This window comes from Micropterus dolomieu, linkage group LG22 (genome assembly GCF_021292245.1).
Source record: "Micropterus dolomieu isolate WLL.071019.BEF.003 ecotype Adirondacks linkage group LG22, ASM2129224v1, whole genome shotgun sequence".
NCBI classification, from domain to species: Eukaryota; Metazoa; Chordata; class Actinopteri; order Centrarchiformes; family Centrarchidae; genus Micropterus; species Micropterus dolomieu.
This window is the reverse complement of record NC_060171.1, coordinates 4,860,967-4,877,347: the sequence shown is the minus strand read 5'-3', so window position 1 is coordinate 4,877,347 and position 16,381 is coordinate 4,860,967. Positions and strand designations below refer to the sequence as shown.

Below are 16,381 nucleotides of genomic sequence, written 5' to 3'. Positions count from 1 at the left end.
AATTTTTTAAATGAAATGATTTCTGTTGTTAAAATGTGATTATCTCTTTTTTTTTTTTTTTTTTATTATTTAAGTAAAATCAAATGTCAAACAGTGACAGTCTCCTGTTGTTTTGTGCAGTACTTGCTCCAGCTGGTTAGTGTCACCACCTGGAGGTTGGATTCCTCCTCTGTGGTTTCAGAAGGAAAGTTTGCCTTTTTGTGTGAACGCCAATGTATGAAAATTTAATGAGGAGACAAACTGACTTTAGTTTACAGTAATCTCCCTTTTAATTAATGTCAAACGTCAGTCATCACAATTATTAACGACTCATTAAATTGGTGTTATTTGTTTGACTTCATAAAAATTGAAAGACAAGAATTTTAAACCACCTTATTTCTCATTTTAAGGGTTTATTATACATATACAATATTGTCTTCATTTTGGTTCAAGCCAAACATCAACAGACATTTATTTACACCAGTTTTTGCTCCAAGTTGAACGGTTTCAGCAGTAAAATGTGACAATAAATGTTTCTGTTAACTGCTGTAGATTATTTAATTGATTTTCAGAGTTGGTTTCAGTCATATAATGTTTTACAGTCTTCACTATCGGCAGGGAGGGTTTTATTATCACAGACAGTAAATGCAAATGTTTCTGTTTTTATCACCTGCAGTTTCTCTTTTTTTAAGATGTACACAACATGATCTGTCAGCACTGAACAACCAGTAAATTATTAACTCAAAATACCAGTAACTCTGGTAAAATATATATATATTTTTTTTGCCATAGGTTTTTCCTGTCAGGCAGTGTGACACTTACAAAACTAGAGGGAAAGGCCGACAAACTAAACATACAGATAGAACTTGCATTTTTGGAGAAACGACAGAAGTAACTGGTGTCAAAGTACAGTGAAAGCTTATTCCTCCTGAGTTACCTTCTATTACCGTATCTTCATAGTATGTTCAAACCACTAGGAGTCCACAGAAATGCCTTCAACACCTTTTATACATGAACATGATATCTTTTATCAGGTTACACTACATTAATTATGACACATGAAGTATTTACATAAAGAATAAAAGCTGTAAAATTTTCAATGTACTTACTACTTACTACTAAAGTTTTGAATTAAATTAATTTCAGACTTTTTAAAAATCTGTCCGTAAGGTGTGTTCAGTCCTGGTCCTCTGGAAAGAACTGATAATGCAGATTGTTACAGGACTTAATGCTGATAAATGATCACTAAATTTTATTATGGGTGGTTCCTGCTATGTGTACTCTCTTGTGTGTCTTTCCTTTTTGTGCCTCTCACAGATCAACGTTCAAAGGTTCGTCACCATCTGAGTCTTCTGCTGGATCCTCCATCTTCACCCCAAGTCCACTGTCCAGATCTACGTCATTAAAGGAAACCTTCGGGGGTTTTATCCGTGGGTTGTCGACTTCATCCTCCTCTCTGCCGCTGGATGACTCTTCGGCCTCGCTGTCGTCCTCTCGGTTGTCTGGGATAATGACCACCTCCTCCTTGGCATTGGGGTCGATGTCCTCCTTAAACCAGACTGACTTGTATCCCTCGTCCATGCGTCTCTCCTTGGTCAGGATGGGTTTCACCTCCTTCTCGTCGTCGGCCTTATCCGAGCCCGCCTGGCTGGTGTCGTCACTCAGGAGGGCGTGCAGTGGTGCTGAAGACTTCACGATGGCCTCATTGAGCAGAAAATTCCTTGCCTTGTTTCTTTGCTCTACACCATCCATTACGTTTACCCCCCCTGGACCTCCAGAGCCAGTGCTGTCTCCATCTTCATCTTTCCGGAAGGCATCATTGATGTAATGCATGCCCTCCTTATGACCATCTGAACCTTGACCCAGCTGTGGAAGGACGGTACATTCAGAGAGAGAAGAAAACAATATTAACAGTTTAAAGCCCTGCTGGCAACCACAAGCTTTATGTGCATTAGTCCAACTATGGTCTCCAGTGAATGTTTGTTCCCAGAGTTTATCTTTGAGACAGCAAGTCTCCCAAGGTTTGGTGCCATTTTAAGAAGGTACTCATGGATGTATTGTACCTGAGAGTTTAACTCCCTGCACACATGAATCTGCTCATTAGATTCAGATTTCTCGAGCACAAATGGAAATTTTGTCCTAAAGATTGTCATAGAGGAAATGGAGATAACCAAAACAGGACTTATCCTCTTGGAGCCATGAATATCCACTGAAACTCTGATGGAAATATGCTTCGGGTTTGGCATTTTGGCTGTCGCCATCTTAGTTTTTTGGAACCATAAATGAGGATGGTGGAACTAGCTAGCTTAGTTAGCAAGGTGCGTCCAAAATGCACCTTTTTAGATTATTTAGATTCAACTTTATTGTCACTAAACAAGTATAGTACAACACAATGCAGTTTGCGTCTAACCAGAAGTGCAAATAGTGGAAGGAGGAACCTGACTGTGATAATAATTGGGATGCAAATTTTAGCTAGCGAAAAATAGGCTTAAAACAAAATGTACTTTCCTCAGAGATGCCAACTCCTGAGAATGTCTTTTAGTACAACTAACCACTGAACATCCAAACAAAATGTTACAATTAACTTTCATGAACTGATAACACACTATGAAAGGGGTCAAAGTTCTCAGACAAAAACACAGCACTCAAAAACAAGTTCACAGCTTAGTTAAATGCAGTGCTGTTAAATAAGGTTTTTCAACAGTGCCGGTTAAATGTACACAGTGCAGTGGATACGATTCGCCTTGATCCTGACTGGCAAGTTGCTGTCGTAGAGTTGTCAATAACAAGGTAGCCACACCCTGAAGCATACCCTGCTCTATCATCTATTTCGCTCTAAATGGGGATCATAATTTACAAAATGAACATCATGTTGTATTGAAGAAGACTTAAAACTAGAAATTGAGACCATAAACTTATTAGTTAAGTGTTTAATGAGGTAATAAATCAAGCGAGAAGTAGGGTAATTTTGTCATAGACTGTTTTCTTTTGCAACCAATAGAGTCGCCCCCCTGCTGGCCGTTAGAAAGATTGCAGGTTTAAGGCACTACACTTTTTAGTACCCGAGGTTGCCGCTTGGTCTGGATGGTTGGAAGACGTTTTTATACTTCCTGAACTTGCCCTCACTCAGAGAACTTTATCAACCTTTTAAACTTTGAACTTACAGAGCTTTGGAACATGCTGGCGTCATAGATCTTCCTCCAGTCTGCTTTCTCCCTCCGAAAACGAAAGGCGAGCACCCCGATGACCACCAGACAGATGAACAGCAGGACACCCAGGGTCGCACCGACCGCTGCCATCTCCGTTGGCCCGTAGCCACCTGACGGTATGATCATTGCAGGACAAAGGTCACTAAATGGAAATGTCACCAAAAAACATCTCTGAAACTAACTCAACTAACTAAAAATCGATACAGCAAAGTATCGCGATATTTTCTGTGGCAATACTGTACAGATACACGGAAGCCAAGTATCATATCTTTTATTATATAAATTGCACATGAGAATTTTACTTTTTTGGTACTATAATAATAAAATCAATTGCTTTTTCAGTCCACTAGAAAAAGAGCTTTCCTTTGGGGATACAATTTAAAGTTGGAAAAAAGATATAATAAATTCCAGTTCATCGCAATATGTATAAAATCGCAATTATATGAAGTATCATTGTTACTCCTCTCGAGTTTTAATAAAGGCTCAAGTCATTCCTGGGTTTTCACGGGCACATTTATTCGATGACGGGCATGTCTTTACGTGTTCACTTGCATCTCCAAATTGCCGTCAGAACTCATTGGCCACATGAACCCGAGAGGGTAAACTTAGGTTATTAGTCTTCAATCCACGACGACAAACTTATGGATAATCTTAACAATCTTCCATGGCTCTTGAGAAAACTGCAGCACGTTTCTCTCATCTAGATCTTAGCGAGTGTACCCATACAGCGTCCTTGTAGCAACAAATTATCATTTCCGCACGGAACAAAAAAACAAGTTCCACCCTTTTTCTCACAGTTTTAACAAAAGAAATAATCATGAAATTATTATTTATTGACCATGAAATATTTCAATCATATGATTTTTAACCTCATATATATTTATATTTTAATTGTGAACCATATTTAACAGAAATGCATGAGTTGCCTTTGATTGCAGCTACAATCATGATAATATCGTTTAAGCTTATGGTCTATGTAATTAAGCCGTAGGCAGGCTATATATAGGCTGACCAAAGGTATAACCAACATCAAAACTAGTAGCTAACTAAAGAGACAGGTACAGTCAAGCTAACCAAGAACAAAGTTAACAGTCCAGTTGCTAAGTAAAGCTGAAGCTAACAAGCTAACGTCAATGTTAGAAGTCTTCAACTATTAGATTTTGCAGAATGACTTCCAGAGGAATCATCACCTGCTTTAACTTTAGATACCTAATTTACTTGTACTGTACAGTTTGTAAATGTCTTTTCGAATAAAGAAAACAGCTGCATTTGCAACAGCTATTTGTGATTTAAACATCACATGTACAAATAATAATAGCACTATAAATCTCAGTATAAGTATGAATTGAGAACACAGGGGGACCCAGGACTGAGTTCCTAAGGAAAGCCAGTTGCTTTGGTGTAGAGCTAAATTACGAAGGTTTTGCAAGGCAAGACTTGGTTTCATATAGTGCTCAGTGGCTTCATAAAGTCAGATTAATTAGGCAAAAATATCACAGTCAACATTTTGAGGGGTTTTGTTTTTTTATAGTACTCAAGAACCTTGAGCTAGCTTAGCATTGAGCTCGATGATGATATATATAAGACAATATATATATCTGGTTACACTCTTTCAGACCTGACTACCGTCACTGCACGACAAAGCCGAGCTCTGTGGTTGGTCGCTTTGAATGTCAACAACAAGACACCTTTTCTGGTCAGGCAGCTCTTGAACACATTGTGAACTCTACCTTTCCTGGAACTTAGAAGTGGGCTCTGGCTCCCAGATGACCTCTGCTTCACTTTTTAATAAGTGTATTGTATTGTATTTTTTATTACCATGGAAGGATCACTCTTATGTTAGCTTAATTTCCCTCAATGGTCAAATTTCCTATGACTGAAGCTACTGAGAGAAAACATTGACCACCTGTGGGAAGGTGAGCTGTGGTAGCTGTTGTGATGCTTTCTTCACTGGTCAAACTGGGATTAGTGGTTGAAAAACTGCCTTCAGTGGACATACTGGAGATAGTGGTGGAGATGATGGTTGTGCTGTGGATGGTAGTTGAGATGCTGCTGTCAGTGGACGTACTGTGGCTGGTTGTGGATACGATATCTTCAGTAGTCTTGCTGTTGGTGGTAGCTTCCCCTATGGATGTCGTGGTCATAATGTCTGTAGTGCTCAGAGGCAAACTGGTGGTGGTGAGACCTGGGAGGAGAGCAAACTTTGAAGCTTAATGGTTTGACCTCATGTCCCTTTTTTCTCCGACCCGCAAAGGTGCTTCAGAGTGGACGCAAAGTGAATTTCCACGTCGATTTATTTCCACTAACCTGACTGCTAGAGGGTTTTGTTATAACTGGCTACAAACAGTCAATAGTACAGACATGTGCTCTAGCTAGCCAAAGGAGTTCCTGTATCCTCATTTATCAAGCTGTGCGTTGAAAGAGTTTTACACTTGTGAGAAAGGACAGTTAGAAAATTGGTATTTATCAAATGTGTGCGCACACAGCTGCGTGCTATCAATAAATACCACACACTGTAGAGCTGTACACATTTTATAAAACACTACATATCAACTATGTATATGCCAGAGAAAAGTTCAAGACACAACAGAAGAAACAGTTGTGTATCTAATGAACTTTGTACTGATAGTGCGCAGGTCTTCAACTTTTTATTTTAAATAACTTAAGGATCAAGAAGAGACACTTTACTGACAATGATGGGGAGGTAGTAACTGATGTAGTAGCACAAAACCAAATAATATTTGGCACATTTATAGACGGACTATCACAGAAAAGAAAGGACACAGCATGGCGTTGTTAGAAGTTTAGCAGATGTTTAAAAGAAAGTAAACTAACAGCGATTTCCAAAAAAAGGATTGCAGCGAACAGTTAAGTAATAAGTGCCACATGATGAGGGCAGTACACCTCAGCCAGCGGCCCTTCAGCAATCCAGAGAGCGCACTCCGGAGAGCTTCTTGTGTGCTTGGTTGTAGTTACCGGATGCCATTTGGAAATGTTAGCACTTATTGTTTATGCAAAAAATGTGCATTCAAATGGTTGATAAATGAGGCTCCTGGATTGATCTTAAATCTTAGCAGGAACTTCACATGTTCCCTTTAGTTTTTCTATTTTCTTGTCTGTATACGTTTATGAAGTGGAATCATACAGCTTCAGCCTCCTACATTCTCTTACAATTCACTTAAGCTGATGAGAATGCTGCCTATCAAAACAGCTGCACCAAGACTGCATAAAAAGTATGGTCTAGGTCAAGGTATATTTATTATCTCTGTCTCCCACGCAATGGATGAAACAGTCCCAACAAGACTACTACTAGTAACTTTACACCCTGGTGCCTCTAGTTGAAATGCCGGAAAATTGCCTGAATTCATAAAAAGGTTCCTGGAAACGTTCTGTGATGGAAAAGGACCAATTATGGACCTTTAAATTGATTAAATCTAAAAGGCAGGTATCTTTTGGTCTGGGGAAGTCAGCAGCTAATTTGCTTTCATTCTGGCACTCATGTTTGCATGTATTTGATGGTTATACATTGGAGGTTAATGCTGCATTGAGCCATATATGAAGAGGAGCCAGAATTTATTTGTAGACTACCTTTCATTTTTAGGAGAACCCTCATGTGAAGGTTTTATTCCTACCTGATGTCACCTCCACTGAGAGCTGGGCTGTAGCTGATTCATCGTTAGACTTGTCTGTTGCCACCACCTGGAAGTGTGAAGATGAAGTTGAGTGCTTGGTAAGAAAATTAACTCTTAATCAATCAGTCACTTAAAATTTTACTGGATTTGCAAACTCACTTGCAGATATACTGTTCCCTGTGAGACATCCTTTGTCATGAATATATAGCCGTCAATGATGGAGAAATCACTGCTCCTGCTAATGGAGTAAGTGATGTGGGGATTTAGACCCTGTTTGAACAGACATGAAAAGGTTAATGCTGCATATCAAGTAGACAGAAAACTCACTCACTTATCAAACACACAAAACAGATACAGTGAATATTCAGTGAAACTGTAGCTGCATCAGCCCGTGCAGTTAGCTGAAGTTAGGTGCATGTTAAAGACACTATGCAAAGTAGTCTGGAACCAACCCTCTGAATCAACGCCCACATCTCAAATTTGCTGCCATTATAAAACACACTTAATAATAAGGCATTTTTAAACCCTAAATGTTTAATATTAGTAAATGTATTCAGAGCCTCTGTTCGCCGAACTTATTTGTAAGAGTAAAAAGTGAATCTTTTATCCAGTTGTGTCCAAGTGTCCAGTGTAAACATCCATCACAGTTCAGACTTCCTACTTTATCTTTGACCTACTGTGCTTACTGTAGCTGATGTTTTTGTTACTGATAAAAGTACAAAAATAATTCTAATTGACTGAATTTCCGAAAAATATGCAAATTATTTTATGTCAATATTATATAGATGGTTTAATTTTTTTTTTAACTGTGAAAAAAAGATGGCTCTGCCATAAAGCACCTGCTTTTTGAATAGAGTTTGGTTTAACTCAAAAGACGATGAGATGTTAACGTTTTTTACATAATGACACAGATTATTGATCGCAAGACATAATTGTTTGCCTGACCGGCCATAACATTTACATTTACATTTATTCATTTAGGTGACGCTTTTATCCAAAGCGACTTACAACTGCTATACATGTCAGAGGTCGCACACCTCTGGAACAACTAGGGGCTAAGTGTCTTGCTCAGGGACACAGTGGAGGATTGAACCCGGGTCTCTCACACCAAAGGCATGTATCTTATCCTTTGCGTCACATCCCAAAAAAACTTTTTGGAGTAACATTTCAAGTAGAATTGACTGAATTAAAGTGTACAGAGTCTGGAACCAGTGTTTTACCTCAGTAGCAGCATAGTCATCATCTGTGGCGATGATACGCAGCGGCTGGTCCTTGTTCTTTGTATCCACTGCCATGGCGCCCACTTTAGTGATGATGCCTTCGTACTGAGGCCTCTGAAACTGTGGAGGGTGGAGACTCTTCACCTGAACATTGACTGTGACGGTGGTGGTGGCGAACTGATAACTGTTCATCTTCTGAGCAGCCTGGAAGAGAAAAACATGCCTGATGGAAGATTCTCACTCATAAAAACAGACACAGGTTTCTAACCACAGAAAGCTCAGGTTTGGTGATTTGCAGGTGAAAAGCAGGAATGTAACAGTTAGAAATACTTAAATCAGATATCCAAGTTCCCCCAGCAGAACTTCACTGAAGACTATCCACCAACCAAGCTCAGTGTATTTGTAAATAACTTTTTACAGCATTCTACAGTTTATGTAATGATTTAACCATTCAATTAGATGTTTTGTTAATTTGATGCACGTCCGCCGACTAAAGCCTAAATTCCACTGCAGTCTCGACGCCACCGGTTCACGCACACCTTCTCACCGGTCTGCTCTTCACTCCCGTATCCATCAGCACGGATCCGACTCCACCCCTTCATCCCTCACCTGTCTTCCCCTCAACCCTTCATCCATCACACCTCGACCCTCTCCCTTATCCCTGCATCCCTCAGCCCACCCTCCGGGCACTCGATCCGTTCTTTTCGTACAATCCCATCTCAGCTCCATTATAAGCAATAAACCATCTTAAATGTACATCTTCGCAGGCGTGGTCTTTGTTAGTGAATCAAAGTCAGAGTGAAATCACATTTAGTTGTCCCTTTTTGCAATCAAAAATAATGTCAACATGTTTTACTATTTTGCATAATCAGATAATCATTTAAGTCATCTCCTCTGGTTTTCATAGTCTCGATATTAAAATATTTATGTTTGGTTTTGGACAGTTGATCGGACAAAGAAATCTGAAGATATCAACTTGGGCTTTGCAAACTTATTATTTTTATTTTTAGGGCATTTTATGGCCTAAATGATTCATCGATTAGTTAAGAAAATAATTGACAGATGAACTGATAATGAATGTAATTGTTAGCTGCAGTCTTAATAATTATGTGTTATTAAATGAGGAAAAAATGGTCTTTAGGGAAAATTCAGAAATGCTCCTTTTATGTTTGTGTGTTAAGAAATAAAACATTTTATATTTGAACAATATCAATTTCCCCCTTTTGGTTTCAGTTTTTTTCTCAAAGGAGAACAGGTCATGTGATTTACAGAGCAGACATGTAGCCTGTAGAAGACTAAAAAGGATATTTAATTCTAGTTGGACTTGAAGAGATTCAGTCAATATATTAGATCAGACTTTAAAAAACACCACATGTGTTTCATAGTAGAATGTAAATTCCTTTTCACGCGTTTATAAACCGTTTGATTCCTCAGTGGTAGCTTTGGCCCTGGTGAAAAGATGTTCCAGGAGTTAAAACCAAGCTACACGTTTGTTTGTCCAGGATACATGTAACAACATGTTTCTTTAATTTCACTAGTACAAACCCAAAGAAGCATTTGGTTGCAGCATTAGGCAACAACTCAGATGAAGAAGTAACAGAGACACAAAGGTACCATTGTTTGAACAAACTGGATAAAAGAAAGTGAATGTTTTGTCTTTACGAGCACTGTCAGACTGATCGTCCCCAACACGTCGGCCGGCTTCAGCATGCTGATGTTCCCGGAGTTCGGGTTGATCTTAAACAGACCATCACCATCTCCTAAAACACAGACATAGTGAGCTGCTTCTACCTGCCAATAATCAACAACTTGTTCCTGTAGACAAAGACGTCAGACTGAAAAACAAACCACTGTTAATTATAATTACCGCTCAGGAAGGAGTACATTATCTCCTCATTTATCCCAGAGTCCCCGTCAATGGCGTAAAGTGGTGCAGGTTTCAGTGGTAACACTCCGGTCTGCAGAGGAGAAACACTCTGATCATCATCATGTGTCTAGCACAGCGGTGAAAGTCGTCCTTTAGCATGAGCACAGTGGAGAACAGACTTTAGAGGCTGTATTAAGACCTCAGCCTGCCTCAATCTGACAAGGAAAGTGCTTGTCAGATTGAAGCATGCTGAGGTCTTTATTGTCTGAAATCATCTGAAACCTTTCTGATGGTAGAATTGGCTGCATCTGATAATTTCTGTCTAAAACTTCTCTGTCTGTCTTGAAAAATGAGAGCTAGAGAGAGGGTCTCTCTAGCTCTCATTTTTCATTCTTCACAAAACTGCTTCTGTCTCTTTTCGTATGTTCAGCCAAGTGTAACATCAAGAATGTCTTTGAGGACAGACTGTCTGAAAGTGTACACTGTTATCCCCATGTCAGGACATCAAGTCTAGCCTGATGGCAGGCTTTTCACCCCGCCTTCCAATGTTTATATTCAGATAGTAACTGACTTGGTTAGACCACACGACAGTCCAATTAGGTTGTTTCAAGCCTATCTGGACCTTCAGTCAGGGAACTCGCTGGACTTTCCTCATAAAGAGTTATCACATCAACGGAAATGTCGCACCTCTTGTTCATTTAGGACGACCCTGCTGGTGTAGCCGGCGCTCTGGCAGATCACAGCCCCCCCCATCTCGTGCTCGGTGCAGGGCTGGAACCACGGCGGTCTGTTGTCCACGTCTAAGATGGTGACCATAATGGTGGCGGTGGCGGTGAATGAAGCCTCGCTACTGGGCGGTTCCAAAGGTGTGTCCTTAAAAAAAAAAGAATTATTTCAGTAAAACAGACAGTTTGACAGTGAGCCCAGGTCTGACAAGCTGGACTTAAACTAGGCTCGCAATGTTTAGCTGTTCAAAGAGTCCAGATTCTGTAGCGTCCAAACATTTTAGAGGCTTTTCTCAAAAAAGGTTTTAGTCAAATTTGAGTAATTTCAAATATAAATTTGACAAAACTTGTCCTCTGAGCATTTTGAAGCTAAAGTTGTCGCCATCTTTGTTGTCTACAGTTACTAAGGTTAGTGGAAAAGGCTCTTTCTATGTAACTATCCTGCAGTAAGTCTATGAAGATTCTCAGTCATCCAGGTCATAGTTATCCAACGAAGGTTAAAATCAAGGGCAACTGGACTTGGTTGAAGATACTGGAAGACGTTTCGTCCCTCATCCAAAGGACTTCTTCAGTTCTGACTGACTGGCAGGGAAACTCAGCTATTTAACCTCAGTGGGGTCGTTGGCCCGGGTCATCGATACCGCTGGTTCGTTAGTGTTCCTTGTTTCTGTGACGACAGTCGTTACAGTCGTTTAGACTACCTGTGGCCAAGACTGAACGACCATCGTTGGTATCTTCACCTGAGGCCAATAGGTTACGCCACCACTTATCCCCCACTTACAATGCTGTCCTTTCATCACTTCCCAGGAAACTCAACAAACGTAACCTATTGGCCTCAGGTGAAGATACCAACGATCACAGCAACAAGGAACACTAACGAACCAGCGGTATCGATGACCCGGGCCAACGACCCCACTGAGGTTAAATAGCTGAGTTTCCCTGCCAGTCAGTCAGAACTGAAGAAGTCCTTCGGATGAGGGACGAAACGTCTTCCAGTATCTTCAACCAAGTCCAGTTGCCCTTGACTTTAACCTTCGTTGGATATCCTGCAGTAATAAAACAGACAGACTCTCCAGTATAAACTCTGGCTGTATGAGCAGAACCAATCTCCTTCCTGCTCACCTAGCATTAGCATGACATGATGCCATACCGTACTGAAGTATTATCTGTTCACTGTTGACTGTGTGAGCAGCCATGTGGACTGTGAAATGTATTTATATATGCATGTTTATCCAAAGTGTTACATTTTGCCTCTAATTCACACACAGATGGTGGCGAGACAGCACGCAAGTGTCTTGCTCAAGAACGCTTTGACATGTGAAAACGAGATAGGGATCGAACCCTGTGATTAGTGGACGGATAGTTCACCCTGCTGAGCCATAGCCAGCCCATGTTCACTTGCTGTCTGAATTAACATTTAAGAGAGCGTACCTGACCTCCAGAGACTGAAAGAAACATTTGATTTCATTGAGTTGGAAGAAGTAAATCAGTGTTTAGAAGCAGCAGTTAGCAGTACTCACCTGAGCGTATAATATTAGTTTGACATTTTTGACTTTGTCATAGTCGAGAGGTGTTGCAACAAGGAGATCCGGGATGGTAGATGATTTCAGTTTAAAGCCGTTCTGCAGAAATCAAACAGGACAATAAAAGCTGTTTAGATCTGCCTCCACCTGTAGTTTCCCCCTGTTTCCTGTCCTGGACCTACAGTATCTCTGTACTAGAAATTAAACATATATCTCATCTGGCTCTAAGAAAGACAAACAGCAAGAGGATTTATCTAAACTTCTGAGAGAAAAAAGAAAAATGAACATAATGTCTCACAGATTCAGATGTCAGTGTATAGAAGATCTGTTGCTCGTCTAAGTCTGTGGCAGGGAAGTGGCCCACACTTGTGTCTACAGAAGACATCTGGGACAAAATGGTACAAACAGTCAGTGTGATAAAAAATTAACATGAAACACAGTTTTCAACATTTCAATAAACCTGAAGCAACCCTCAATTAGCAGCCACAACAGCATGTTTCTGACTCTTACATGATCAGCAAACCTAAATAAAACCTATACCATAGCGTTCCTATTCAGACTTGACATGGCCAAAAGTATTTCCACAGCCATGGGCATTAACCAGCTGCTATAACACTGTCCACTCGTCTGGTTTATGTTATTACACCAGACTTTGGAAACTGGCTGCAGGGATTTGCTTGTGTTCAGTCACAAGAGCTTTAGTATGGTCACAGTTCCAGTTCATCCCAAATGTGATGGATGTGGTTGTGATCAGGGCTCTGTGCACAGCCGTGTTTGACAACACAACCCTGTTGAAATTCACATAAAACGCAAGTACATAGTGCACACAGTGTACTACATGGAAGTATACTAATGGAAGTGTCCGATTTGAGACACAGCTCGTGTCTTTATGGAGCTTTGTGTATGGGGACGTTGGCTGTTGAAGATGGAAGCACACTTGAGTCTGATATATAAATGGATTCTGTCACAGTCAGATTTTCTTTCAGTGGAAGCAAACCATGAAAATCAGCTACAGATCAAAAAAGGACATTAAAATATATAAACATGGTGTCTACATGCTTCATGTAGTGCACTTTAGCTACAAAAACAATAAACAGAGTATCTGCAATTAAAACAGAAGATAAGGTTGCAAATAAATGAATTCAGAGAAATTTATTAACACTGGAGCAAATTTCATTCAGTAAAACAACATTTTGTCATTGGTCAGGTCAAAAGACAAACAAAAAACCTTATGTTTAGTCAAATGTATTTATCAGACTCTTACCTCATTGACATTGACATTGTAGGCTTCCTGATCAAAGACTGGAAGATTATCATTCACATTGGTCACAAGTACAACAATGTTGATGCCCAACTGGAAACATAGACACAACCTTTAGTTAAAAAATACTTCTAAGCTATTGATTTTATTTTATTGTTTATTCTAAATATTTTTGCGTATTTACTACAACTTGTAAATGTTATATGAAAATATTAAAAATACTATATGTAGACAGTTTTACCTGGAGGCCTATGGCTTTGTCAGTGCAGATGATCTGGGCTCCATAACTTTTTATGGTCTGCAAACAAAATAAACTTCATTGCTCAACAGTCATGTTTTTCCACAGATTAGTATCTGAACAGAGATGTTGGTTTGTATCTGGTTGGTAACATCAGTCATGACCTACTGTACCTCATGGTCCAACACCTTTGCAGCTATCAGCGTGTTTCCTTCAAGAATAAATGGGTTGTCGGGGTCTGGGGGAGATTTGAACTCGAGGGTCACCCCTGGTTGGACAGTGATTGTCACCACAACATCACCCACCCTGTTGTTTTCTGCAAATTCCACAGCTATAGGAGCAGAACAGACTGTTGGGGGAGAAGAAGAACACAGGTGTCACAATTAAAGAGACGTGGCAACGTTTAGTAAATCCAGTTTGTTCTTTCTTCTCCAAAGTCAAATTGGAACATAGATATCATGTCATACATATCAGAGAGCTAACCTGAGTTCTATACACTCAGAGGCCCAAAAACATAAACAAATGTACTTAATGAAACAGGGGAAATTAGAAATAAAAGCCTGCAGACTGTTGCGTCATGCCATGTGTACATTTAAGTGTAGTATTAGTTTGACCAGAGTGGGAAAATTACGTTATAACTGGATGCACCATACAAGTAAGTTACATATAGAGTGTGGTGTTATGCTGCGTTCACTCGAGATGGGGATTACCACTGACACCACCTGGTTGTTTGTAAAAGAAACTCATAACTTTTCAGGTGTTCAGCTGAATGTTTGTTTTTTTACCCTTTCTCGTATCTGCATTTTAAAGCTTATTTTCATGTTGAAATGTCGATGGATAGCGCTGTTTGTCAATGACTTGGTGTTTGAGTCCAAATGCTTAACCTCAACTCAACCTCACCATATTCCCAAGAACTATTCAATGTCTAAGCCAGTCACAGAGGGGAATGGTACAGGAAACACAGGTAGGAAAAATACTTCAACACAAGACCGGTGCTGGTTTTAGTTCTGCAAACTACAGAGTAAATATTAGTAAATAAAATCTAAATTTGGCAGTTCTGCTCCATTATTCAGTGACATCAAATACACATAAACAAGTTCATATATTTTGAAGAGCTCTGAGTGTGACGCTCTGCCATATCAGCAGGACATATTACATAATCCATTGAATCATGGAGGGTTCTTCTGCTACCGCAGTCTGAAGGCGTCACTGTGATTTTATGGATTTATTTATAGTAGTTTTTATCTTAGGTGGTTGACAGCTTTTGCCTGTACTGCCCAGCAAGCCAGCATAGGAGCATATTTGATTAGCCTTTGGGTCTGTAAATCTTTTATTAACAGGTCAGACTTGGACTGGTTAATAAAGGCCTCTTCCATTTATTGATATTTTTTCAACAAAATTATCCATAGATCAACTGATAACATAAATAATCCGAAAATGAAAAAATAATTGAACTACAGCACTTACGGTAAATGTCTCCCCTCTCTGGCCTCCACACATAATGTCCATTGTGCTGTTTCACTGTCAAACTACTTCCTGTATCTATCACTTCAGCTCTTTCAGTGGTTTATCTAAATTTACACAGGGTGAGCAGTTAAAACTGGTCTGTTTGTACCACATATACCAGTTGGCACACTGTTATTGAGAGCATTATTTTCTGTAAAGTGACACCATAAGTCAGATAAAACAAAACAAGCCTCATGTGAACCATCAGTTTTTAGTACTCACTGTCCTGGGCCTCAGTGGACGTTTGAAGCAGAATCAGAAGAAGAAAACTAAAGTACGTCCTCACAGTGAAATGTGGATGTATCCCGTCCATGTCTGTTTGTCCTGCTGAACTGATCCTCGTCTGTCTGAGTCCACCGCTTATCTGCTTAGCTTTATGGCTGCAGTGGACTTTCCCCCATCATAAAAACATGATCTTTACTTTGTGACTAATTGTCTTCAGGCATATATCATAGTTACAGGTATACATAAGTGGAAAAAACTTATTATAACATTAAGTTTTTGATCATCTAAGTATTACATCTGTGATTCTCTCCTCCACTCTCCCTTTATCAAGCGTCCATGTGTCTTGGTTTCCATTTATGGTTGACAACGATGATGTAACCAACGTAACATTAACATTGCCCCTTGATTTTAATCTTCGTTGGGTAACATTAACATAAACCCTTGACAGGTCGCTAGTTCATCACATGTCTGACACAGATATTTCAGCTGACATTAATACCTTCGGGAAATTTAGAGTCACAAGTTAACCTGCATGTTTTTGGACTGTGGGAGGAAGCCAGAGCAACTGGACAAAACCCACGCAGATGTATCCAAAATGTTGATATCAAAATTACTTCTACGGTTCCCAGTACTGCTTTAACATATCAAAATGTTCCACTCAAACCACTATGTGTGTGGTTACACTGTAACCTTAGTTATGTGAGAGCTCTCCAGCTTTTAGGCTGTTCCTTCGTGGCTCTGCGACGTTGGGTTTGTTCCATCCTCCGCGCGGCTTCATACTCTACCGGGAGCGTTTCAGAAGCGAGACTATTTTGCCTGCCCAATTTTATTGACTTGAGATTTCCACTTCACTCTATTGGGTCACAAATCCTCTGACTGGTTCATTTCTGGCCTGGTGCCACTGTTTATGATGTGATGTTAATGATCACTACAAAATCGAGAGAGTTGAAAATTGACTGAATGCTCTGTTACACCAGGTATCTCAGCATGATTTGT

The 16,381-nt window shown here is 39.8% G+C and overlaps 1 protein-coding gene across 3 annotated transcripts; it reads right to left on the bottom strand.

The window, feature by feature from the left end:
* Positions 1–533: 533 nt before the first annotated feature.
* cdhr5b (cadherin-related family member 5b) lies at positions 534–15,959 on the bottom strand. 3 transcript variants are annotated; one of them, XM_046037102.1, is made up of 15 exons: positions 15,383–15,959; positions 13,828–14,003; positions 13,658–13,714; positions 13,420–13,509; positions 12,454–12,540; positions 12,153–12,254; positions 10,595–10,780; positions 9,908–9,998; positions 9,703–9,800; positions 8,041–8,244; positions 6,980–7,090; positions 6,821–6,887; positions 5,095–5,373; positions 3,144–3,298; positions 534–1,845 (listed from the first exon to the last, which is right to left on the bottom strand). In XM_046037102.1, the coding sequence occupies exons 1-15, from the start codon at positions 15,471–15,473 to the stop codon at positions 1,291–1,293; spliced, it is 2,349 nt and encodes a 782-aa protein (XP_045893058.1). In that variant the 5' UTR covers positions 15,474–15,959; the 3' UTR covers positions 534–1,290. The 3 variants fall into 3 exon arrangements, with proteins under 3 accessions (XP_045893058.1, XP_045893060.1, XP_045893061.1); XM_046037104.1 differs by having other exon boundaries at positions 5,257–5,373; XM_046037105.1 differs by lacking the exon at positions 5,095–5,373.
* Between the last annotated feature and the right edge of the window lie 422 nt (positions 15,960–16,381).

Excerpts from the sequence above, each read along its gene's own strand:
- cdhr5b (XM_046037102.1), bottom strand. The coding sequence starts at position 15,473 with ATGGACGGGATACATCCACATTTCACTGTGAGGACGTACTTTAGTTTT. Across the intron at positions 9,801-9,907 it reads AATGTACTCCTTCCTGAGCG|GAGATGGTGATGGTCTGTTT; the intron begins GTAATTATAATT and ends TCTGTGTTTTAG. Across the intron at positions 8,245-9,702 it reads CGATCAGTCTGACAGTGCTC|GCTGCTCAGAAGATGAACAG; the intron begins GTAAAGACAAAA and ends TTTCTCTTCCAG.